This window comes from Carassius carassius, chromosome 43, assembly GCF_963082965.1.
Source record: "Carassius carassius chromosome 43, fCarCar2.1, whole genome shotgun sequence".
NCBI lineage: Eukaryota > Metazoa > Chordata > Actinopteri > Cypriniformes > Cyprinidae > Carassius > Carassius carassius.
The window spans coordinates 16772945-16800741 of record NC_081797.1 but is presented as its reverse complement, the minus strand read 5'-3'; the positions used below and the strand labels follow the sequence as shown (position 1 = coordinate 16800741).

The 27797-nt window shown below is 35.1% G+C and overlaps 1 protein-coding gene and 1 long non-coding RNA gene across 4 annotated transcripts; one reads left to right on the top strand and one right to left on the bottom strand.

The window, feature by feature from the left end:
• On the bottom strand, nt 1–4713 carry LOC132124920 (uncharacterized). The gene is made up of 3 exons (XR_009426813.1): nt 4507–4713; nt 3462–3524; nt 1–736 (listed from the first exon to the last, which is right to left on the bottom strand). It is a non-coding gene; the product is annotated as an uncharacterized LOC132124920 (long non-coding RNA).
• On the top strand, nt 3574–27605 carry LOC132124919 (receptor for retinol uptake stra6). 3 transcript variants are annotated; one of them, XM_059536085.1, is made up of 18 exons: nt 3574–3740; nt 7460–7548; nt 8715–8781; nt 9692–9774; nt 9898–10031; nt 12517–12683; nt 12867–12992; nt 13636–13706; nt 14645–14721; nt 17611–17672; nt 17797–17959; nt 20090–20165; nt 20855–20988; nt 22960–23077; nt 23209–23310; nt 24135–24298; nt 24449–24586; nt 26694–27605. In XM_059536085.1, exons 2-18 carry the CDS (start codon nt 7469–7471, stop codon nt 26945–26947), a joined length of 2016 nt encoding a protein of 671 aa, XP_059392068.1. In that variant the 5' UTR covers nt 3574–3740; nt 7460–7468; the 3' UTR covers nt 26948–27605. The 3 variants fall into 3 exon arrangements, with proteins under 3 accessions (XP_059392068.1, XP_059392067.1, XP_059392069.1); XM_059536084.1 differs by lacking the exon at nt 3574–3740 and adding an exon at nt 4053–4193; XM_059536086.1 differs by lacking the exon at nt 3574–3740 and adding an exon at nt 4242–4577.
• The last annotated feature ends 192 nt before the right edge of the window (nt 27606–27797 follow it).

Below are 27797 nucleotides of genomic sequence, written 5' to 3'. Positions count from 1 at the left end.
TTTTTAATTAAAATAAAAATCATGTTTTATGATTAGCAACTTAACATCTTACAGATTCCAAAAGCGGAGTGTAATGAGATATGAGACAGCGCTGCTACAACGAAGGTGTGTGTAAGGGGTGTTTATCCTGACACAAGCAGCAGCTGCGTCCAGCTCTGTGTGTTATACTTGTCAACAGTAATAATCAGCTCTGTCTTCTCAGTTGAACAGGGGACTGACTGTTTCACCAGGAACACACACCAATCCAATTAAGCCCTAATTGAGTGTTGCAAAGTCCAGTGATTACAAAGGCCTCTGAGTAATAGAAGGAGCAAGCGGCGAGATGACCTCAGAAATTAGGCACACGACCCCAGAGGTTTGAGGGTGTCTAAACATAACGTGGAGGCCAATGAGGGTGAATCTGCTTTAGAGACTCTGACTGCTTTCTTCTGTCAGAATCCACAATTATTCAATGTCACACAGACGGTACTTTCAGAAAACAGATGTTGTTAAGTTACATATGGAAGAGGACTGAGAATGATACTTGCAGAGGTGTGTAAAAGTGGTAGTGTGTCCTCTGTTAGAAAGATGGGGTTGACACTCGAAAAGGGTCAGGAATGATTCAGGGCTGTTTTGTAGGAGAAACTATTTCACTTTCATTAGAAGTGTGCGATTTAACTTCAAGGTCTTGATCTGGATTATCTGCGTTCACACTGCCCATACGGTCTGAATCTGGATCAGCCAGGTCCACATTGTCCTTAAAAAGCATAAAAATACTATATTATAAAATGCTATGTTATTTTGTATTGTGTATTGTATTTATGGAACCCTTGATATGTCACCAAGATTTTTGAAAGAAAACTTTTATGCTGCATTTATTTGTATAAAAATACATTAAAATTGTGAAATATTATTATAATTTTAAAGAACTCATTTTTATTGTAACATGTTTTAAAATGTATTTTATTCCTGTGATCAAAGCTGAATTTTCAGCATCATTACTCCAGTCTTGAGTGTCACATGATCCTGGTTTGCTGTTCATTTCTTACTGTTATCAATACTGAAAACAGTGCTGCTTTTGATATTGACAATAATAACATGATACGTTTTTTTTTTTTTAAAGAATGGAATTCATTTGAAATCTTTTGTAACACTATAAAAGTCTTTAATGTGTCCTCACTGAATTAAAGTTTTAATTTCTAAGAAAAATCGTCTTGTATTTTAGCCATATATTGCAGGATTTTACAATTTCTTCATTAGAAGATTCCTCGTCTCCAGGATGGTCACAGTCCCAAAGCCTCTCCTGGCCTGACGAATGTCATGATTTTTGTAACTCTTGCAGAAACCTGTAAAATGTAATGAATACTAATGATAAAGTAATGTAATGATAAAGTATCAATGACATGTCCGAAATAAAGTAAAACTATTACAAAATACAGTTTAAACTCACATGCCAAGTTCTTTGGGGTGTACACTTTGTATTAATGTTGATTTCAGATGGTTTAAAAAAAACACAAACACATTTTAAGGTTTTTATATTTAATGATGCAAAAATGTCATGCGGTGTAACCATCAAGTAAAAAGTAATAACTTTTTCCTTTGACTATGAATGCATGTGAGTGTACACATCTTAATTTATTTTTTAATAAATTATTAATTCATAAATATAATTACATTTTTTAAGAGTTGCACCACATGACATTGTACAACCTGAACTAACCTTGCCTTGTCATTATAAGCTCTATCAGGGGGTCCTGTTCTTTTTTGTTTTTGCATGTATCTAAATGTTGGTCGAACCACATGACTTTGATTTGGAGGACAAAGGTTTATCAAAAAAAAAAATTCCCCAATAAAAATCCTCACAACACATGCAATTAACAAACGAGGGCAAATAGCACTGACCACAATGGAAATGTTTCAAGGAGACCTCAAAAAGTGTCGGATCCGGCGGGGATTTGTTTATCGTGCAGTGGCTACTGGTCAGTGGAGTTGTTGGTGAACTGAAAGGTGAGGTTTTTTTTCTTTTTTATCTTTTGGATATTATTAGCCTATATAAGCTGAATAATTACATGATTAAACGTAAAACGTTACTTAAGATGGCTAACTTTAATATTCTCAACTAAATATAATTTCAAGGTTAATGAAAATAAATTTGCAATGCTTCATTAATTGTTTCTTAATGTATATGTGTTGTGAAGGATTTGCAGCACGTTTCGTTGTATGCAAGTGTTGTGAGGATTTGTAGTGCGTTTCATTATAAGTATTTGTTGTGATGATTTGCAACACTTGTGTTGTCAAACTGATGAAGATGTTTTCTTCACTTGCTGATGTTTTTTCAATTTGCATGTGTTTTCTTAAGTTGCAGCGTGTTGAGCTGTCTCGGCCACCGTACTAACTACTACTCATGATTTTCTTTAAAAAAATTGTTTTTTAATACATTTTTTTCCTCATTAGAATATTAGCACAGTTGTACCACCCTGACTTTTTTTTTACTTTATGCATGAGAAAAAAAGACAAAAAAAAACATTAAAATTTATTTTAATTCCGTAATTAAAAACATAGAAGATGTACATAATTCATATGTACAAATGTCATTTTTTATGTATTTGTGAATAAAGTAATAGATTAAAGAAACAAAAACAGCATAATGTCATTGACCCATAAATGTGAAAGACTACTGGGGCTCCAAAACCGGCCTACCATGTGTAAAGTGAAGACAAACCTGTTGCTTAAGAAAGAATAAACCGCGTCCAAACATCTCCATCTTCAAGTCTCATACCTTGGAACCAGATTCTTCTAGAAGAGGATTCTCTACAGTCAAAACCAGCTGATACTCACCAACTTGATTAAACTACACATTCACTACCTCGAAAATAAAAACCAGCGTCTTCAATCCTGATCCATTCTTGCTCCATGAGAGAGGATAACAACAACAACAACAACAACAAGCTTTATTTATAAAGCACATTTAACATAATAAAATTGAATCCAAAGTGCTGTACATAGTGCATAGCAGGACTACACTATAAAAAACAACAATTACAAATTTCCAGATAGATAAAGAAAAACAAATGTGGTGAGAAAGTTATGTTAATTAGGATCCAATTATAGCACTGCAGCTGGTTTGTACTGCATATAGAACATATCACATATATAAGTTTTGTTCAGTTGCTATAGCTTCAGTCAGAAGGTTCTGCTTGTCATATAGAGGTTACTGATTCCCACAGACAATTAAAGGCATTATAAAGCTTCATCCTATGGTATACACCTCCTGTTTCTGTGACATGCATGCAATGCATGTGTGCATTGGTGGGTACAGCAATAAAATACAAATGTTTTTGTATGGTTTTGCATTCCATTACAGAACACTTTGCTCTTTTACTATGTGAATGCAGAGCAAAACATATCAGTTTCCCTTGATGTTTCGTATCAGTGAGTGATCAAAGGCCACTGCACTGAACTTCAGCCAAGAGGTGTCCTACCTTACAACAGCACTTTCCTTGTGTCTTTTTTCTTCCGAAGTTCATACCAAGATATTGTGGCCACTGCAAAAAAAGGTCAAAGTCTGTAGAGACGGCATGCAGCGTTCATACAAAACCACATTCAAAACACTGAACATAAGGTTATTGCAAAGCTGTAACGTATAGTAAACACACGCGTGTGTTACCCAAAACCCTCTTTGCTGAAGAAACTTGATTTCTGAATGCTCACTGCAAAGGGTGTCAAGGAGGGACTGAACTTCTGGATTTCTTGAAATCAAGGTAAGGAGTCATTCATAATTAACTGAAATTAGAATTTGATTAAATTGTTTTCATTTTAGTGACTTGGCTGTATTTTTACTGGTATTTAACGCTAAAATGAATGCTATTGGGAAATTAAAATAATATTAATAATAAAATAATAATAAACCTTCATACTTTTCACAAAGAAAAAATGAGAAAAAAAAAACAGAAAATAAAGTAAATAGAGCAGGATATATAAAAATGCAATGTAAATACAGACATATTTAACAGGCAAGCACATTCAAATATATCATAAACGTCAACAGAACAGTTGCATAATTGTCTTGTGTATGAATGCACCAAAGATGCACGCTATGAATGATCGGTTCACACAATCATCCATAATTGTTCATAAATGTCAGGTGAATCAACGTGCGCGCGCCACGCGTTTGCGCGTGTCAGGCGGGCATTTTTATCTGAAGTCAGGAGCTGGTGAGTTATCAAAATAATTTGCGTTTCACACGTGCCATTAAAAAACCAGCTAATAAAACTGCGTAGTACATTCATAAAAATACGTTACTGATGCTAAGTAACGTTACCGAACCAACGTCACGCACTTGTTGTTAATAAACAAAAGCAAATTAACAACACACTGGAGTGTAACAAACCCCTTGCACCTGTCATGCGCCTCGAGGAGAACAAGTTAGTTTAACTGTTTCACACAAACACACACAGAACAAACCTCTTAATACTTCGACGTCTGGACTCTCTCGTGCTACACACATAATGATTGAGTGTTACTTACACACATAACATGTTGTGAAAATCCCATAGACGCTGAAATGAGGAACCTGAGCTACATCTCCAAACTTTGGGTTGAGCATTTTTTTGGCGCTTAACCCACCAACACACCTTAGAAACTGCATAGCAACATGCTAAAATTCTCCGAAAAAACCTTAGCAAAACCCTCACTGTGGCGCCGACTAGTTTAGTGTTTTTACACAGAACAAAACTACATATATTGTTTTTTTTATCTTTATTTATTTATACCACACATATTTTGTACTGAATGTAACACATTTTAATGTGATTTAACAATAGTCAACTCAAAAGTTACTGAAATTTGCTATAAAGTAGGCAATTTCACTTTAAATGAGTATACTCTTCTATGCTGGTTAAGTTGAATATAGCAACATTATAGTAATAGCGGTAATAAAAACTGTTTTAGTGAGTATAGGCCTACTGTGTATATGCAAATAATTGCATATTTTCAGCTTGCTTGAGAATAAATGATGTAATATCACTTTATACCACTTTATTTTATATTATCTACGCTAAAACTGCCTAGCGATAGAAACTAGCAAATAAGTAGTATTACTGTACTTCTCAACTGCTAAAAAAAAGTATGTTATATATAGTATGAATGTAATCCGGAGGTACTACATTAGTCTTGTTGCTGTTAATATTATTATTATATTATGTGACCTACCATCCTGGAATATGGGAGCGATGATTGTGTTCAGATGTGCCATTTTCAGTTTTCATCATTCATTTCTCATGTACTTTATCTTTATTAACTTCAACTGCATCTCTTCTCCATGTACAGCTAGAAATTCATCGTCAGCTAATGCAATGGCAGCCTCGGTTGTCACCTGACCTTCTTTATCCTCCACTAAAAGCTTCACTGTCAATGGCACGGCACAACGGGGACTGTTTTCTTGGTAAATGGTGACTGGAGGTCGTCTCCAGAGCCGTTGAGTGATGGTGGCTCATATGAAGTCATTACAGGCAGCATCTATCATGGGCTGTGTGCTCAATGGTGTTGCCTCCTTAATCAGTTTCATCCTTGACAAGAGCTCCTGTGGACACTGACAGGATCCCATTTAGGTTTAACCGTGCTCGAATGAATCTACACAGTTTCAAAGGCTATCCACAATGGTGGTCCATGATGCTGACGGGACTCTCAGTGTAATTCTGTTGGGGTCGTTTGTTACGTCAGCACCAGAACAGTATGAAACGCTGTGAATGTAGCTGTAGGAGGGATATTACACAGATCAAGCTTCTTCATGTGTCAGCCTGACTCATTTTGGAAATAAATAGAGCCGTGAGATGGTTCATGTCTCTAGTGAATGGTGCACTGTATCTTTTGGGGGGGGGGGGCTGCACTGGGTTCTTTGAAATAGGAGAGGATAAGATAATCAAAGTTCAGAAAGGTGTTAGCCTTATATCTCTCAGGTAGATCCAGATAGGTTTCATAATTCATTGTCAAATTTATTTGGAAATTGGATGCATCAGAACCAACCGTTGACCTTCTCCGAAACCAGATATAAGCAAACTTTTAGGCACATTTTTTTTTTATGATGTAAACAAAGCATTCTTTTTTCTGCGGCCTTTGTTTGTAAATCCTGCTTTGCTTTTGTCTCCCCGAATGTGGTTTGAGAAGGTTTGCCCTTTCTCAAGTTCTCGACATTGTTATAAATGGATTTTTGGAGCTTTTCTTAACCGACTTTGATTATAATCCCAGCATAATGAGGGCAACAGTGCAGCTGAAGGTTGCGAAAACCTCCAAGTTCCCTCCTACTGAAGAAGGGGCGTGGTCATTTTAATGGGTGTGGCAACACTTCTTAAAGGAACAGTTCAGGGACGGTAGGTTTAGGCATCTTAAAAAACTCTAGGTTAAAAACTAATGCTGTCAAGTGATTTATCGCTATTAATAAAAGTTGCTTTGTTTACATAATATATGTGTGTATACAGTATATATTTATTATGGATATATAAATACAAGCACATGCATGTAAGAAAAATGTTTATATATTAAATATATACATAATATGAAATGTAATAATATGAATATAAACATGTAAATACTTTTAAAATATGTACTGTATGTTTGTGTATTTATATATAAATAATATATATATATATATATATATATATATATATATATATATATATATATATATATATATATAAATTATATATATATATATATATATATATATATATATATATATATATATATATATATTATTTATATACAATACACAATGTAAACAAAAACTTTTATTTTGGATGCGATTGATCACGATTAATCATTTGACAGCACTAATAAAAATATCTGAGACTGCGTTAGAATATCAGTTTGAAAACCTCATTGTGATCAGTTTATCTCTTGTAGATAATATTCTGCAGTCGTGACAAAATAAAAGCACTTCAAAAAGTGTAACCTGTGCTGCGTCTGATTTGATTCCTCACGTGTGTGTCAATACATGTGTGTGGTTCAGGGAAATGATTTCCTTATACCTCACGCTTTGAGTCAGCATTGGGAATCTACACCTGATAACTGGAACAGCGCTCTCCCACATGAATTTCCCTGTTATCACGGTGGAATATGTCAGCATTCGGCCCCCACACGGTTCCAGTCTGTTTTATAAGTCCAGTTCACACCCCCTCTTTCTCTCTCTCCATTGCTTTTCTCTCTCTCTCCTGGTTTCCAGTGAGTTGGTAATCCTCCATCTGAAAAAGAGATCCAAGCTGAAGCAAAGAAGTTTTGGGTTGGCATGCTTCAGAAAGGGAGCCGTCACATTGCTCCTCACAGCTCTCAGTCACAGTGGTAACAGGGCACCTGAACAAGGGGGGAGAAAGGAGGAGAGAAGAAGACTTTAGTGACAAGAACTGAACAATTAGGGTGTTTTGTGTCTCTCAGAAGCTGCTGTCTAAGTTATTGGAGCTCATTGAAACTTCTGTTTCATCTGAAGGTTGGCACCATGAGTGCTGAAACTGTGAAAGATGACTATGACTACTCAGACTGGTACGAAAATGCATTGCCCACCAAACCTCCTGTCGAGTAAGTACTTTTAATTTGTCTTATGAATGTTTCTTTATGGAGCATTTAAAAATTCAATCAAAACTTTGTTGTGTTTTGTTATAAGTGGGATAAAATGAACTAAAAAAAAATTAGCTTTTTGTAATGTAGTTTGCATCATAATTTTATATTTAAAAGGTATAAATTCTATAACATGACAAAAAATATTAACAAATATTAAAAACAGTGTAAGTATTTATATATATTTCAAATCAAACCCTAGAATTTAGTTTTTATAATTTGTGAATTTTATAGTTAATATATATTTAGTTTAAGCTTATAATCTTGTATAATAATACACACAGATATATCTATCTGTCTATCTATCTATATATTTATATATAGTAACGTAAAAAAGAAATTACACATTTTAAAATGTATAATTGTTATTTATAAATAATTGTGTATTATATATAATTTTGTATTTATATTATTGCAATTTACTGTATATAAAAAAATACATGATAAATGCATTCATGGGTTCTCTGGGTTAAGACATTAACTTCTGTGATTTCAGCTAGATAACATGGTTAAGGTCATCAGATATTCATTAGATATCATCTTTATTGCTGCTCATAGTCTGTTGTCATCTCATAATGCACTACCCAGAACATTTATATGGTTCCAAGTCTACAGGTGTGCAAACATATCTGATCATATTTCTGCTGAAAGTGATATGCACATCCATCACTGCTATTCATGTAGAGATTTCTGACTTTGATCTCATCTTTGATTCTTCTCACATATACAAGAGACTTTTCAGCTGGATTTTAGGTAACAAGACACCAAACTGTGAATCTAGAGTTTCTTGAGTGCGTCACACGTTAGCCTCGTCCAAGACTTACTCAAACCAAACACAATCAGGATCTTTTCATTCATCTCAGAGTTTCTTTTAGCATGGACTTTAGTAGTCGTAAGTCCATGCCAGCATTTTCAGTTTACTCCGAAGCGTTTCTCGTCAGTCACATTACCTACAACAATGGGTTTAAATGAATAATCTTCACTTGAAGAGGTTCAGTAGAAGTGCTCTTGTTAGTAATGGTCTATTGCTTGGGAACGGAGGCGAGGAAGGGAGTGTGTGCAGGCTGAGTAATCGACCTGGATCTCACCAGCTTATGATAAATACTCTGTGTTTGTGAAATTTTCAGAGTTATCCCACCATGTGACCCCACAGCTGATGAAGGCCTCTTCCACATATGCATTGCTGCAATATCTGTGAGTTCCCTTCAGATGAGACATACTGGTTTCTTTATATTTTTTCTTATTTTTTAAAGTCAGTACCATGATATGTATCGAAGTACCAATGATAGACCAAAATGCAATGGCAGGGACGATTAAGCAGACAATATTTGGATTTTAAGATGCATCTATATGTCAAAATCTAGAAATAACCTTATAATAAACTATTTATGTTTTCCTATTTTTCTGAATCTTGAGTAAATAATTTGTAAAAAAAATCCTAATTTTTGATTATTAAATGAATAAATAAATATTTTATTTATTAATTTGTTCATTCAATTCATTTAATTTTATGTGGAAAAATCCCATAGCAAGATCTACGTAATACATTCTCCAGTGTTATTTATTTTAAGATTTTTTTTTATTTTTTTATGGTTTTAGTTAACGATAATAACCGTTGCAAAAATAGTATTTCCACCAGATATCATTGTACTCTCATAGTAATTTTGTCTAAAAATTGTGAAAAACATTTCAAACCTGCTCATATCATTTGTTGTCACTCATCTTGGAACTCCTAGACTTCCCACTGAGCTCCTGGCCCTTTGATATTTACACAAAAAGACAGATGCTAATTGACTAAGATGGACCCATGTGGACTCAGAGTTCACCTTTGGCCATGACGCTTCCTAAAAGTGTTACAGGTCACTGCAGGTCAGTGATCCCATGCCTGTGCTCTCTGATAGTGCACTTACTCATACCAGAAACAGAGGCAGCGTCTGCGGAAATGGGTTCTGCCCTTGTTTCACATGGGTCTGTGGTTTAAATTGAACCCAGAAGCTGTAATGCAGAAGGGGTTAATAAAGGGTCAAAGTCCCAGCTGCACCGGCCTCTGGTGGGCCTTCAGAGGATGTAAAACTGACAAGTTGACCTCTCTTTATGTCCAAAGCTGGTGGTCATGCTGATTCTCGCCATCCTGGCCAGACGACAGAAGCTGGGTGACAATCAAAGGGGACTTACAGGTTTACTCAGGTCAGTTTGACATCACCCAGAACCACATACTAAAATCACTCTCAGACCATTTTAGCCACTATGTAGCAGCTCCTTGGCCAGTTTCAGTTTGCATGTGCAAAAGTTTTCTGTTCTGTTCTTCAGCCCAGTCAATTTTTTAGACCACACACAACACAAGGGTCTTGCTGTAGCCGTGTATGGCGTTCTCCTCTGCAAACTGGTTGGAATGGTCCTCAGTCACCATCCTCTCCCCTTCACTAAAGATGTCAACAACAAAGGTATGGTGACAAGACTTCTTTCGTGGAGTGGTGAAATGCATTTATAGTGTGATTATGGCAGTATTTATTCAGTTTTTATGCTTGATTTTATGATGTGGTCTAGTGGTAGAGGGCTCTATCATACACTCACAGTGTTTTTTTTTTTCAAGTTTCAGCCTGACCCATTTATAATTTTCACGTCCAGCACTACGTTGTTTAAATAGCAAATGCATTTGCACCCATTTGTGCACTCATGGGCATGCTGATCAGGAAACAAAGTGTGTTCAGGCGCATTTTGGGCGCGTTGCTATTGTGTTTGCGCTATTGACGCAACTTAAACTTGGTCTAAAGTCAATGACATAGTATTTTTATTATTTATTAAAAATTACCCTTTCCGAAAATTACAAAATTATCTTGACTACCATTTGTATTACCACAGTTTAAGTTTATTACAAATACCATGGATAAACTATGGAAAGTGTTGCACAATTTTGATTGTATTTGTATTAATACCATGGTTAATTTTCGTAAGTAATATGCATCTATAAGGGGGATGCACAATTCATGTACGCTATGTGCATTACACACACAGTGAATCCCAGAAGCACACAAACATGCCAAATAATAAAGATGAAGGGATTACAATGGGGGAATGGGAGATGAGAATCTGATTGGTTTATTGCATGTTACTCATTAAGAGAATTGGTACAACCATTTTGAACCATGCGTCTGGCCCACCGACCATTTTTTCCCCTCATTAAACTAGCAAAAGTGGATTCAGACATGCCCTAAGTGCACCTGCACCCTAAGATTTAGGACTAGCAAAAGGAAGGTTGTTGGTTCGATTCCTACGAGGAATTAATTTTGAGGTGCCACCTATGTGCAGATTCAGAAAGAAATAATTATTTTCTATCATAATGTAAATCAAAGACTTTGGGCCACCAAAGAGTTTGGGAAATTCAGTGGGTTGGAGGGGTATAGTAGCTCACCCTTCACTGGTGCTATCAAATGAACACTCTCTCTGTTCACCAGATGGCAGCTATCCAAACTAGGCTCAGTTCACACAAGAGGATCAAAAGTAGCACCCTACCTGATCCTTTTTTTTTCTTTTCTCTGAACTGCTAGTCCTTCTTAGTTGGGTTTTGTAATTGGATTATCGCCTGCATTTTTGATTCTTTAGCAAACAGGGCCTCAGACAAGGCTTTGTTTGTGTTATGTAAATGTTTGCTGCTTTTATAAGTGAATTTGGACTCAGACTTAATAAGTCAGTGTTAGTTAGTGTGGATGGCCCACTATTGTTATTTTCCTCATTCTTGATAATATTAAATTTTTTGGCATTTTCATAGTTGAAAAATAATTTGATCAAGCAGCATGTAGTCATTTTAGTCTAATTAACTTACAGTACACTTCAGGGACAATCCTGCAACTCTGCATTCAAAGGTGCACCTAAAAATTATCAGCATTTATTCACTCTCTGGTCATACAAAAACAGATTTTTTATTTCATTGAACACAAAAGAATGGAATGCAAAAGACTTATTCTTGAACAGTTAGAAGGAGAAAGATAATTGCTTTGAGTGTTTTTTTTTACTGGTCAACAGTAATTTTTTGAGACTATCAAAATCTTAACCCCCATTCACTGCCATTATAAAGCTTGGAAGAGCCAGTGCATTGTATAACTCTGATTGTATTGGAAGAAAGTCATATACACCTAGGATGGTTTGAGGGTGAGTAAATCATTCAGGGTGATTTTCATTTTTAGGGTGAACTATCAATTTAAACACTGATAATTGTTTTGATGAATATTTTTATAGCTATTCAAAATTTTGAACCGTTATTGGTTCTTTAAAATCTGCTCTTCTGATAAAGGGCATCATTTGCTAGAATACTCTAAAGAATAAAGAGATTTGTGGCCGAGACAATAAAAGTAAAAATAACAGCAAAACAATTATTATTAATAAAATGTTACAATGGCTTTTAGATTTTTATAGTATCATTTTATTTAGTAACAGAAATAGAAAAAATAATACTCAGTTCATCTTTCGAGCATAAAAAAGTGACACTTATCAGCCTTCGAAAAAAGAAGTCGATATTCCAATTATTCTGAAGCCAAACAGGCCCAAATTTAAGTCAGTTTACACTCATATGTTTATTCATATAAGTGTGTTGGTCCAGGTCACAGTGGTAATATATCATAGATTGTATCATTAAGGGTTTAAAGAGAGATGCTTAGGGGGATGTTGTGGCCTAATGGTTAGAGAGTTTGACTCCTAACCCTACGGTTGTGGGTTCAAGTCTCGGGACGGTGATACCACGACTGAGGTGCCCTTGAGCAAGACACCGAACTGCTCCCCAGGCGCCGCAACATAAATGACTGCCCACTGTGTGTGTGTAGGTGTGTGCGCACACTTTTGATGGGTTAAATGCAGAGCACAAATTCTGAGTATGGGTCACCATACTTGGCTGAATGTCACGTCACTTCACTGGTCTATATTTTATGTCTGTAGAGTTCTGGCTGATCCTGGCTCTGTTGTACTACCCCGTGTTGTACTATCCTCTTCTGGCCTGCGGTACGCTGCATAACAAGGTGGGTTACGTCTTGGGCAGCCTGCTGTCGTGGACACACTTTGGAGTTCTGGTCTGGCAGAAAGTGGACTGTCCCAAAACACCACAGGTACGACTTACAGTAGTACCATGAATATATGGATCTGAAACATCACTTGTAGAGTACAAGCATAGTTTATGCGCTCTAAATTTCATGATTGATTTGCACTAAAAATGGGTGGGTAATATAGCCAGATAAAGCACTGCACTGTTTGTTTGACATTGACTTGTCTGTTTTTGTCCTGGTCTGCAGATCTATAAGTACTATGTGCTGTTGAGCAGCCTTCCTCAGATCGCTTGTCTGGCTTTTCTTAGTTTCCAGTATCCACTGCTTCTGTTCAAAGGCTTACAGAACACAGAGACGAGCAACGCCTCTGAGGTCTGTCTAAAAGATATATTAAAACATTAAACAATAAGGAATACTTGGTTGTGTTTTAAACTAGATTTTTAAAATATTAGTCCTTTTCTTTATCATGGACACTCTTATTGATCAATCTGTATTTAACATTGTTTTCCCTGCTGTACTTTATGCGACCCTGTTGCAACAGACCTGTGACCCATTTTCGGGTCACGACCCGCCAGTTAAGCACCGCTGTGTTAATTCATAATGAAGGGACTTAGCAGCATGGAAAGGCAAGAGGGGAGTTTGTAAACTCACACCTGCATTCCAGAGCTCTAATCATTGTAAGCAGCTCAGAGGGATGGGGTTATGTTTGACTCACAGGGCACTTTACACAAACAGAGTGTTGTTTTCTCATAGGAAACGCACAATAGCAGTGTTATTCAGCTTTAATCACTATGACGAATACGTTCGGATGAAATAAGAGAGGAGTGATCCATTTATAACACGTACAGGTTAACAAATCTGGATCAATTTTTTCAAATTAATTAAACGGGAAGCAAAGTTTTGATCACGTCACACTGCATGATAGACAGTTTTTATTTTTGAGATATGTCATTTAAAGATTCAAATCAGCATGAACGGAATGAATATTACTATCTAAAGATTTGTTTTCTTGCAGGACCTCAGTAGCAGTTATTACAGAGATTATGTAAAAAAGATTCTCAAGAAGAAAAAGCCCACCAAAATCAGGTGATGCACACTCACGTGGACAATATTATTTATTAACCCAAAGGTTCAAGAAGCTAAAAAACAGCAGACATTATATTAGTAACCCATAACAAGAATTCCACAGTGAGCTTCAAACCCCATATAATGAATAAAAAATACTATAAATACTAAATAAATACTATACATAAAAATACTAAACACATTTCAGGCCCTATTTTGTAGCATATTAAAATTCTTGGCATACTGCAATGTGAACTAATCGTGTAAAAATCTTTTGCTAAATAAGTGGATTTTAATTGCAGTGAAGCCAAGGAAAGATTAGGTATTTTCTATTGTAGCATCAGTCCACTGTACAACAGCCAGTCAGATGGGATACCGTCCATAGACTACTTCCTTCCTCATTTCCATTGACTGGCGGTGAATCACACCTACTGTAAATTGACTTATGCAAAGACTGGTAGATAGGGATCCACTGCTTGAGTCTGAATGCCATTCAGTTTGTCTGTACTGTACAGATGCTGATCTTCTTTATGCAAAAATATACTGAGCGTCTGAAATGTCATTGATTATAGTCCCGTGAGTAATGTGAGGAAATGTTTCCTCTTGCGTGGAAACTCCTTGATGTTGGTATGATATAGTCTACATAGCAACGCAGTGTAATGAAGGGAAATATCCATTGATAAGACTGGCAATTATGTAGGAAGGTATATGGAATAAGGAATATAGACTAACTTTAGATATGCCTCTGATATCAAGAGGCCATGAGGTTGCAGGTTTAGACTGGTTGTCTAAAGGTTGTAGGTTCGAATCCCATTAAAAGCCATTGTGTAAAGGATGACTGAAGCTGTTATAAAATATCTATTATTTGTCTAACTGTGCATTTGAAAGAATATGAAGGATTGTTATTTTTAAAATTATATTAAATTGTTTTTTTTGTTTTTTTTGTTGTGCTTTTGCAGTTCCAGCGCATCAAAACCTAAACTGTTTGAAAGGCTCAGAGATGCTGCCAAGTCGTACATCTACACACCAGAGGATGGTAAAATAAAATACATAAAAATATATACAGTTGAGGTCAAAAGTTTACCCTCCCATGCCCCCCTCCAGAATGTGCAAAATATTATTTTACCAAAATAAGAGGAATCATACAAAATGCATGTTATTGTTTATTTAGTACTGACCTGAATAAGATTTCACATAAAATATGTTTACATATAGTCCACAAGGAGAATAATAGTTGAATTTATAAAAAAGTTTATTACATCCCCTTGATTCTTAATACTGTGTTGTTAGCTGAATGATCCACAGCTGTGTTTTTTATTTAGCTACAGTTGTTCATGAGTTCCTCATTTGTTCTGAACAGTTAAACTGCCTGCTGTAATTCAGAAATATCCCTAAAGTCCCGCAAATTCTTTGGTTTTCCAGGATTTTTTTACCTTTTCCAACAATGGCTGTATGATATTGATATTTTCTCTTAATGCATAGTTTTTCCATCTGGAGCATCAGTGAGTGTTTGAACCTTCTGTATTAGATGTGTATGAGTCCCTCAGTTGTCCTCAGTGTGAAAAGATGGATCTCAAAATCATAGTCATTGTTGGAAAGGGTTTAAAAATGCTGGAAAACCAAAGAATTTGTGGGACTTTAGGGATTTTTCTGAAGAACAGCAGGCAGTTTAACTGTTCAGAACAAACAAGGAACTCATGAACAACTACTCTGTATCATTTTGGTAAAATAATTAACATTTTGCATATTCTGAAAGGAGGTGGGGGTGTAAACTTTTGACCTCAACTGTATATACTACCATTTACCATTTACAAAGATTTTTTTTTCTTTTTCTTTTTTTTCTTTTTTTTCAGCAACTATTGATGCATTAAAATGATGGAAAGTTACAGTGAAGACATTTTTTGCTATAAAATTGAAAAAGCTGTCCTTAGAATAGAATAACATTCTATATATCTAAGAGTCATGAAAAAATTGATAAATATGATAAATATTCTTATTGATAATTATAAATGTTTCTTGAGTAGCAAATCAGCATATTAGAGTGATTTCTGAAGGATCATGTGAATGAATCACAGGAATCACAGGAATAAATTACATTTTACAATATGTTCACTTAGAAAATAAATTATATATACAGGTCCTTCTCAAAAAATTAGCATATTGTGATAAAGTTCATTATTTTCCATAATGTAATGATAAAAATTAAACTTTCATATATTTTAGATTCATTGCACACCAACTGAAATATTTCAGGTATTTTATTGTTTTAATACTGATGATTTTAGCATACAGCTCATGAAAACCCAAAATTCCTATCTCAAAAAATTAGCATATCATGAAAAGGTTCTCTAAACAAGCTATTAACCTAATCATCTGAATCAACTAATTAACTCTTAACACCTGCAAAAGATTCCTGAGGCTTTTAAAAACTCCCAGCCTGGTTCATTACTCAAAACCGCAATCATGGGTAAGACTGCCGACCTGACTGCTGTCCAGAAGGCCATCATTGACACCCTCAAGCAAGATGGTAAGACACAGAAAGAAATTTCTGAATGAACAGGCTGTTCCCAGAGTGCTGTATCAAGGCACCTCAGTGGGAAGTCTGTGGGAAGGAAAAAGTGTGGCAAAAAATGCTGCACAACGAGAAGAGGTGACCGGACCCTGAGGAAGATTGTGGAGAAGGACCGATTCCAGACCTTGGGGGACCTGCGGATGCAGTGGACTGAGTCTGGAGTAGAAACATCCAGAGCCACCGTGCACAGGCGTGTGCAGGAAATGGGCTACAGGTGCCGCATTCCCCAGGTCAAGCCACTTTTGAACCAGAAACAGCGGCAGAAGCGCCTGACCTGGGCTACAGAGAAGCAGCACTGGACTTTTGGACAAATTTTGCATGTCATTCAGAAATCAAGGTGCCAGAGTCTGGAGGAAGACTGGGGAGAAGGAAATGCCAAAATACCTGAAGTCCAGTGTCAAGTACCCACAGTCAGTGATGGTCTGGGGTGCCATGTCAGCTGCTGGTGTTGGTCCACTGTGTTTAATCAAGGGCAGGGTCAATGCAGCTAATTATCAGGAGATTTTGGAGCACTTTATGCTTCCATCTGCTGAAAAGCTTTATGGAGATGAAGATTTCATTTTTCAGCACGACCTGGCACCTGCTCACAGTGCCAAAACCACTGGTAAATGGTTTACTGACCATGGTATTACTGTGCTCAATTGGCCTGCCAACTCTCCTGACCTGAACCCCATAGAGAATCTGTGGGATATTGTGAAGAGAAAGTTGAGAGACGCAAGACCCAACACTCTGGATGAGCTTAAGGCCGCTATCGAAGCATCCTGGGCCTCCATAACACCTCAGCAGTGCCACAGGCTGATTGCCTCCATGCCACGCCGCATTGAAGCAGTCATTTCTGCAAAAGGATTCCCGACCAAGTATTGAGTGCATAACTGAACATAATTATTTGAAGGTTGACTTTTTTTGTATTAAAAACACTTTTCTTTTATTGGTCGGATGAAATATGCTAATTTTTTGAGACCGGCATTTTGGGTTTTCATGAGCTGTATGCCAAAATCATCAGTATTAAAACAATAAAAGACCTGAAATATTTCAGTTGGTGTGCAATGAATCTAAAATATATGAAAGTTTAATTTTTATCATTACATTATGAAAAATAATGAACTTTATCACAATATGCTAATTTTTTGAGAAGGACCTGTATATATATATATATATATATATATATATATATATATATATATATATATATATATATATATATATATATATATATAATGAATAATAATAATACTTAACATTTTTACTGTATTTTTATCAAATAAAAGCAGACTTGGTGAGCAGAAGAGACTTACCAATTTTAGAAAGCACTGTTTGTATTTATTTATTGTAATTGAATTTCTTTTCTATTAGTTTTTAGGTTCCCTTTGAAACTAGCGATCTCTGTGGTTGTGGCGTTCATTGCGCTTTATCAGGTAAACTCTTCAAAAAAGAAGAGCCATTTTAAGAGTTATTTCTGTCTAAAAGTATTAATTCACGTGCTTTTGTTTAATTTAATGTAGCATTTCAAGGCATACTCTATTCTTGTGAATGTCTTAGATGGCGCTCTTACTGGTCTCAGGCGTGCTGCCCACCCTACACATCGTCCGCAGAGGAGTAGACGAAAACATCGCCTTCCTGTTGGCCGGGTTCAATATCATCCTGTCAGATGACCGTCAGGAGGTGGTCAGGATTGTAATCTACTATCTGTGGTGTGTGGAAAGTGAGTCAGTTGTCATTCTCGTACTTCTCATACTTAGGACTTGGATGTGATTTGAGCTCTCTCACAAGTTTACCAGTATTATACTCATGTATATCTTGATTTACATTAGTTGGAAAACCTATTTGCCATTTTGGATGAGAACGTTTTAATATGTATATGTATGTATATAGATAAATGCCATAGAGTCTCTTACATTGCTATGTTTTTAACACATTTCAGTACACTCAGGAAGTGCACATTATAATGATTAAAGGTTTTACTTTAAAAAACTTTTTAAAAGATTTGAATTATATTTAATATTTTTGTCATGCTTTAAAGTACACTGTTTTGATGTGTTGGTTAACTAACATAACTAAAGTAAATATATTTTAAATGTACTAAATTGTATTAAATTGCAACCTCATCACTACCAATGTATAATTATAATTTTATTTAAATACACAATTATAATAATTATATTTTATGTAAAATCTCATTTATAATTAATAATTATATTTAAATATATGACTAACAAGCTGTTGTTGTTTTTTTTATAAAAAAAAAACACTGTTTACTATAAATGTTAATTTAGCTGTACACTTTAACCATATTTCAGACACGGTATGTGACCCTGGAGCACAAAACCAGTCTTCAGTCACTGGGGTATATTTGTAGCAATAGCCAAAAAAACGATATTTGGGTCAAAATTATCGATATTTCTTTTATGTCAAAAACCATTAGGATATTAAGTAAAGATCATGTTCCATGAAGATATTTTGTAAATGTCGTACCGTAAATATATCAAATATATTCATAAAATGCTTTGATAAGGACTTAATTTGGAAAACATTGAAGGCAATTTTCTCAGTATTTTGATTTATTTTGCACCATCAGATTCTAGATTTTCAAATAGATGTATCTTGGCCAAATATTGTCCTATCCTAACAAACCATACATTAATGGAGAGCTTATTTTATTATAAATCTCAATTTCAAAAACTGACCCTTATGACTGGTTTTGTGGTCTAAAGTCACAAATAAGTATTTATTAAATAACGTATAAAGATGCACTTAAGTGGGTCAAAAAAATTATTTAACGTTCAACTAATCTGATTTAATATAAATTTGAACTATAATACATTGTATATAACGGAATTATGTGTCTGAAAACATTGCATCCAGTTCAGATGTAAGTTCACTTTTAAAGTATATTCATAAGCACACTTTTTGAAAATTTGCTAAAAATATTTACAACATTAGAATTTAAAAATATAGTATATATATTTCTATATTTACAAAATAGAAATATATATTGAAAATGTTATTTTTTTCCGTGCATTTAGTCAAATTCTGTCTTATTTTAAGTCCTGTCAAACGATTAATCGCATCCAAAATAAAGGTTTTTATTGACATAATATATCTGTGTGTACTGTGTATATTTATTATGTATACATACAGGATGTATTTTGAAAATATTTACATGAACCTGTATATATTTATATTACAGATAAATATATATAATATACTGTATAAACATAACATTTTTCTTAAATATACACATGCATGTGTATTTATATAGACATAATAAATATACACAGCACATACACATATATATAATGTAAACAAAACGTTTATTTTGAATGCGATTAATCGCGATTAATCGTTTGACAGCACTTCTTATTATTCAGTAAATATAAGACAAACCAATTCATTTAAATAGTTTTTTTAAGCCGTTACACTGAACTGTGTTGATTCTCCTCAATAATCCTATTATATGTGGACCTAAATTTATGTGAATAAGGTGGTATTCACATAAACGACACTTAAACCATTTCGATATAAAGTAATTACATGAGAGAGTAATTTGGATCAGTGCAGTTGGTCAGCGTAGCTTTAATGATGATCTCTTATAAGCTAATGTGTGCCAGCACAGCCATGCAAATGTGAGCTTGCATTGATCCAGACTGCAGGAGGTTTGCATGCATCACACACACACACACACACATCCACTTTCTCTCAGCTTTGAATACTCATGTAAATATGAATAATGAAGTGGTCAGCAAAGCCGACCGCTGAACTGTAGCTGGAGTGGGAAAAAGTGCTGAGGCTGTGAGAGTGTGTTCGTGGCTCATGTGATTGTATTGTGTTTCAGTTTGCTATCTGTCAGCGGTGACCCTGTCCTGTCTGCTCAACCTGCTCATGCTCATGAGGTCCATGGTCCTGCACAGGTGACACTAACAAACACACATTCAGTCCGGATAAAACTGCTCTTCAGCTGCTACACTACTGTCGCATGACCACAGATACACAGATGTCCCATGCGTTTTAGATAGTGCTGCCAAACGATTAATCGCATCTGAAATAAAAGTTTTTGTTTACATGATATATGTATGTCTACTGTGTATATTTATTAAGTATAGTTTGTACAGCCATACGGGTTTGGACAGCTTTTTTATGCAAAACTGCATTTTGTATTTACTTGCATTAACTCTGTGTAATATTTAAATTTGTTTGATGATCTGAATCTTTTAAATGTGACAAATAAGCAAAAAACTTTAAAAAATGTAGGAAGGGGGCAAAAGCCTTCTCATGCCACTGTAAAACTAAAACTGAACTAAAAATTATTTAAGACCTATTACTAATAACTTTATCATAACTGACTAGCTGGAGGTGAAACAGGAAAAATCATTTACTAGGCTAATGAGAACGAGGTAATTACAGTCAGGAATAGCATATTAAAAATAATGACTTTTAAAATTGAGTTTTTAAATGTCATTAATGGCAATTTGACTCTGTGACCTGCACTTTCATCTGTTACTTCTTCAAAAAAAGAAATGCCCTCATTACCTATATTTCCGCAGTGTTGTGTGTGTGTGTGTGTGTTAGTGCACTGAAGGCTGTGTCTGTGTTCACTCAGGTCTAATCTGAAGGCACTGTACAGAGGAGACGTCTTTACTGTGTATAACTGCCACAGGAGCATCCGACCGTCCCGGCCCGCGCTGGTCTGCTGGATGGGCTTCACCAGCTATCAGGCCGCCTTCATCTGTCTCGGTGAGAGCACGCTTCTGCTCTTCTGTTGCACAAGCCCCTCGTTCTCATGGAACAACTCTCTTCACTGTAGTGTCAAAGTGTGAGAAAGACCATCTGAAACGTTTTTACCTGCTAAATGAAGTCTGGATTTGTGTACTGGAACAAACTAAATCTGAACTGACAAACAGTTTTTATAAACAATTAATGAAACAATTAATTTTTAATTAAATTTAGCGGAGAACATTTCTGGATCATTCTGGATGTTTTTCTTCTTCTGGACTTTTCTCTCCATACATGGATTAGTACATTAGCACACAATAGAAGTCCATCATAGACGGAAGTTATTGTTGTGATTTAAAAAAAAGAATCTTTAGAATAATGTGCATTTATGGACATTTCTTTAAAAAAGCAAAAAGGATGGAGTTTGTAAAAAAAAAAAATATATATATATATATATATATATATATATATATATATATATATATATATATATATATATATATATATATATATATATATATATATATATATATATATTTACAAACTCAATTATTTTTTGCTTTTTTGCGAAGTATATATTTAATTATTAATTTTTTATATTTATTCAAATATGTATTTATTTATTAATGATTTTGTTGTTCAGTTATGTTTATTTATATACTAAAATATTAAATTATATTATAATGATATTGTTTAAATATGTTATAAAATACATTAAAATGTATTATTACAATTTAAAATAATTGTTTTTAAATGTATTATACTTTAAATTATCATTTATTTCTGTGATGCAAAGCTGAATTTTTAGGATCATTATCACATGATCCTTTAGAAATCATTTTAATATGATGATTCATTATCAAAGTTGTAAACAGTTCTGCTGCTTAATATTTTTCAGAACATGTAATACTTTTTTAGGATACTTTGATGAATAAAAAGTAAAAAAAAAAAAAAAAGGAAGCTGTGTTTTTAAAATATAAATATGTTGTAATAACAATATACACTACTGGTCAGTAATTTGGGGTCAGTAATTTTTTTCTTTCTTTCTTTTTTTTAAATAAAATCAATACTTTTATTCAGCAAGGATGTGTTAAATTGATAAAAAGTGATAGTAAAGAAAATATATTATTAGAATATATATTATTAGAATTTTGTTTTTTATTTTGAATAAATGCAGTTCTTTTTAACCTTTTATTCATCAAATATATTAGACAGCAGAACTGTTTCCAACACTCATAATAAATCAGAATATTAGAGTGATTTCTAAATGATCATGTGATAGACTGGATGTTACATGTGACACTGAAGGCTGGAGTAATGATGCTGAAAATTCAGCTTTGCATCACAGAAATAAATTATTTTTTTTAAAGTATATTAAAATAGAAAACTATTATTTTAAGTTGTAATAATATATCACAATATTACTGTTATTTCTGTATTTTTGATCAAATAAATGCAGACTTGATGAGCAGAAGAAACTTCTTTCAAAAACATTAAAAATAGTAATGTTTCCAAACTTTTGGTCTGTACTGTATATACACACAATATTCTTTATAACTATATGAAAAATATTTGTATAGTTAGCACATTAACAGGCTATTAAAAAACTATTTAAAAACAGAATATTATTTACAGAGTGCTTTTTAAATTTAAATAAATACTTAATCTTATATTTATCATTTTATTCATATCTTTTTTCAATTAATTATTATTCATTGTTTTTATGACATAATATGAATATTATATGAATAATATGAATATTATGACATAATATAACATTAATATGAAGTAATATAATATTATTTACATATAATATAACATGAATATGAAATAATAAAATATTATTTTCTCCCCCCCTCCTTTGGAAAGCAATAAAAATGTTGATCACAAAAAAAAATATATATATATATATATATATATATATTATTTTCAGTTTTGGCTATGAGCATGTTTGATTAGTCCTGCATGTGTTGTGACTGTGTCTGTGTCCAGGCGTGGTGATCCAGACTCTGGTGTTCTTCATCTGCATTCTGTTCGCTGTCTTCCTCATCATCATCCCCGTCCTGTATGGCACCAATCTCATGCTGTTCCACATTATGGGCCGGATGTGGTGAGTGGCTTGGCTCTCCTCACTTTCTCTGTGACCCCGTGTCTCAGCTAAAGCCTCCTATCAGTCCTCTCTCCTCATGAGCCGTGAAGTGCCTCTTAAGATGCTTCTCACTCTCATGTTCTCTTCTGAAGGCCCTTCTGGCTGATGCTGTTCGTGGCTGTGCTGGTCCAGCATCTGACCTCCAGGTTCTTGTTCGTTAAGAAGGACGCAGGAACAAAAGATCTGAACAACAGGTGCCAATTATACATAATATTATGAACTGCCTCTTACTGGCTGTAACTTTTAATGTCGGTGTACATTCAGCATCTGGTATAGGCCATGAAAGATTGGCCAACAATAAACACCTGTCTTCTTTCTGTACATTGTTATGAAACTTATGAAGCAGTTCTTAAGAATTTCATATTAGAAGACTTTCAGATATTAAACGGTAAACCATTTTATTTTTGCAACACAGATCTATCTGTCTCTCTATCTATCTGTCTGTCTATCTCTGTATCTATCTCTGTCTGTCTGTCCTCTATCTATCTGTCTGTCTATCTATTGCATGAATGTACAAAAGCAATCGCAACTTGTTCAAAAGAATGAGAAACTGGTTTAATGATGTGTATAAATGACTAGATGATGTGGAGGTTGTACAAGTAGTTTTGAGAATTTCATTTGAGAAATGACTGAGAAAAACTGTATTTTATAGTTATGTTTATCATGTGTAGTATTATTTACACAAAAAAAGAGAATCTACTGTTTTATTTTAGTTTTGCATTGTATGGTAACACTTTATTTTAAGGTGTCCTTGTTACACATTATATATACTTACTATTATAATAACAATAAATGATGCATAATTACATGCAAGTAACCCTAAGCCAAACCCTTCACCTAACCCTAACCATATAGTAATTACATGTAGTTGATTCATATTAATGTAGAATTACACTGTATAAAAGACACCTGAAGTGTAACCCACTGTATATATACTGAACATCCTTAAGCCTGTATGAAGAATCAAACTGTTTCCAGACTTTGGGTAATTTTTTTATTTTTATTTTTTGCTCCACAGAGGAAGTCTGTTTCTTCTCAGCTACATGCTTTTCCTAGTTAATGTCATGGTTGGTGTTATAGTGGGCATCTGGAGGATAGTCACCACTGCCCTTTTCAACATAGTCCACTTAGGACGCTTGGATATCAGCCTTCTCAACCGCAACGTCGAGCCGTTTGACCCAGGTACTGCTTCACACAGCAACACATTTATATTCAGACGCCCTGCTCAAAATGAGTGCACTGATAAGTGTCTGATAAAAGTGCTTCCTCTGTCGCGTCAGATGTGGGATGTGATTGTCATTTGTATGTAGATTGTCTCTTCTGTGTTTGCAGGATACCGCTGCTACGCTCATTACCTGAAGATCGAGGTGAGTCAGTCTCACCCCGTGATGAAGGCCTTCTGCGGGCTGCTGCTGCAAACCTCAGGCCAGGACGGTCTCTCTGCACAGAGGATTCGAGATGCTGAAGAAGGTCTGAGCTTTTACTTCTTCTTTATTACTTCAGTATGATTGTATTTAATTCACTGGAGAGCAACCTGTTCCAGAGTCTGGACGTTTAGTCTTCAGAACTAATTCAGAGCTGCTTGTCTGAGGATGCGGTTTAGTGTTTAAAAGCTGCGCTCATTCAGTTTGTCCAGTGAGATTTATCAGTGAGTGTGTGGAACTGTACATTTCAGGCCTGTTCCCTTCTGAGAAAATAAAAATGCACCAAGCTCATTTCAAATAGATATGAGGGTGATAAATTCATTTTATTCCTGTGAAGCAAAGCTGATTTTTTTAGCATAATTAGTCTGCAGTGTCACATGATCCTTCAGAAATCATTCTGCCAGCACACAGTAATCTACTTTTAATGCATTTCAAAACAGAAAGCCGAGCAAAATAATGTTAGTTCTTCTGTGTCAAATCTAACCAAGAATCATATCGATCTGTGTTTGATTTCTCCTGAGTGATTCATGTCTATATGCACAGACGGTTGGTTGGAGTAATTGATTCATCATGTTGCCCTGCACGCAGCAGGCGAGCGCTCCCGCAATCATTATATTTGTCAGGATAAATTGGGCCCCGATGTGCAATAAGTCACCGCGGCCCTGCTGCTGCTCAATCAGACCTGACAGAGAGACACAGCAGAGCCCATAGCGTGAACATCCTCTGTGCATTCACAGATTGCATTGCTCATCTCTTTTCATATAGCAGAACAGAGATGAAATTAGATCTTTGTGTCTGTCCTCTCAAGTCAAAGTCAGATCTGCCAGCGTTTGATGTGTTTTACAGGATGATAGGCAGCAGATGGTGTATATTCAACATTAAATAGCCTTGTCTTTTGTTGATTGTACACATACAGATGTACTGATGCTTGTTGCATTCAAAAACTGGAGGAATCTGATTTGCATGTTTGTATTTGCATACAATATTAAATATTATCTGAGAAGAATTGTCAAAACTGGTAGGTTACACAGACTGAGGTTGTTATTGACAGTTTCATATGTGTGACTCGTATGTGTTTTTACACTCTTCATATGATAATTGCACATTGTGATATGTTCCAACTGTGATAGGCCTACTGTAGTAGCGCTCTCTTATGTGGACGATATCTATTTGCATCAATTACCTTTATTTTAGATGTAATTTTTAAAGAATATTTATTTAAGACCTATTAAAAAGCAAATGTTTAACTTAATAGGCTATATAAGAAGGAAAGACTGCAAATTATTTCACCGCTTATCATTCTTCAGCGCCACGTCAATAAAACAAAAAAAATGCGCACATGAATGCGTTCGCGCATCATGTAACGCTATTAAATATCAAATAAACGTCTTTCCGATGCTTTGTTCTCGCGGGTCGCACACAAAAAAACAAATACAGCCTACATCACGGACAGTGAAGTCCCAATCACGAACGAATTGATGTTATGAGCCGGTTCTTTTTAGTGAATCAAAGTAGGCTATATACGTGACCACCAGGAATTTTTTTTTTTAATTGTTTATTTATTTATTTTGATTAAGTCCTAATCACAAACGATGGACTCTTATGAGCCGCCGCTTTAGTGAATCATAAACATACCGCGCTACTGGGGCTTATTTTCCGAACGAATGACTCTTATGACTCGGTTCTTTATAGTGAATCATAAACATACCGCGCTACTGCGGTTTAATTTTCGAACGAATGACTCCTATGACTCGGTTCTTTATAGTGAATCATAAACATACCACACTACTGCGGTTTAATTTTCGAACGAATGACTCCTATGACTCGGTTCTTTATAGTGTATTATAAACGCGCTAAGGTGTTTAATTTCCGAATGAATTACTCCTATGACTCGGTTCTTTATAGTGAATCATAACAGCGCTAACGGAGTTCAACTTCTGAACGAATGACTCTTGTTCTTTTTAGTGAATCAAAATACAGGGCGAAAAGCATTTATATATATATATATATATATGCATGTATGTATGTATGTATATGTGGATATGCACACACACACACACATTTCTTGACACTTACAGATACATTTAGTGAAATTGAACTATTTTTATCTACATGTTGGCTTAACCTGTTTCTTACATGTTCAACATTTGAAGGTATTCAACTAGTCCAGCAAGAGAAGAAGCAGAACAAGGTGTCGAGCGCCAAGCGGGCGCGAGCGCACTGGCAGCTCCTCTACACGCTGGTCAACAACCCGTCTTTGGTGGGCACCAGGAAACACTTCCAGTGCCAGAGTTCTGAAAGCTTCATCAACGGAGCCCTCAACCAGACCTCCAAGGAGGGCAGCAAAAAGGAAGACATCATCAAGGAGCCTAGCAAAGAAGCAGAAAGCGCCGCCACCAGCAACTGAGGACTGAAAATCACCATGTGGAGAAGGAGATCGGCCCTCCTTGCCCCCAGCCTTTTCATACTTAATGGCTTCTGGCCAGATATTGATGATAGTATTATTTGGTGTAGCAGAGAAGCACATGTGTTTTAGCTAAGTGCACTTACAGCTCAGTGCCTCAGGAAGAACTTCATGCAGTTGTAGTTAACGGATCCTTTGCACATGTGTGTGAATGCATGGATGGATGTGTCTTTTGTTGCATGTGTGAGTGAGACTGTCTCTCCGTCTTGGGCTTAGCGTATCAGGAAATTTAGTTTGGCACTGAACTCCCATCTAACTGATTGATGCCAGGTTAGTATGTGTGACTATTTATGAATGTACAGGTTCTGCTCATTTGCAAATTGACAAATATTTCATTTCCGCTCAGCATCTTTTTTTTTCTGCACTCATTGGTGTGACCAGTGGTGAGAATGTTCTTATCCTAGACGAAACCAGTAATGTCCATTATTGGTTCATCTGTGTCTGTACATCTACTGTAATTGTACAATTGTTTCCATCTCTGACAAAATGTACAATCTGTCTCACATTGACACTTAATTTTGATAATTCCCTATATTATGTCTTGTTCTGCTACCTATGGCATATTTGTGATCGAAATGAAATAAATATTTAAAAAATAAAAGTATGCTCCCTGTGTTGAATTAAGGGAAATAGAGTCATTTCCAGCGTCACGTAGGCTACATAAGGACGTGTCAATCAGCATGATTTTATATTTTAATGAAACCATTTAAATCTGAAGTAGGCTATGCTCACGAAGGTTTTTTTTCGTGCAGCGATGTATTATTCATAGGGGAATTACGAATATTTAGAATAA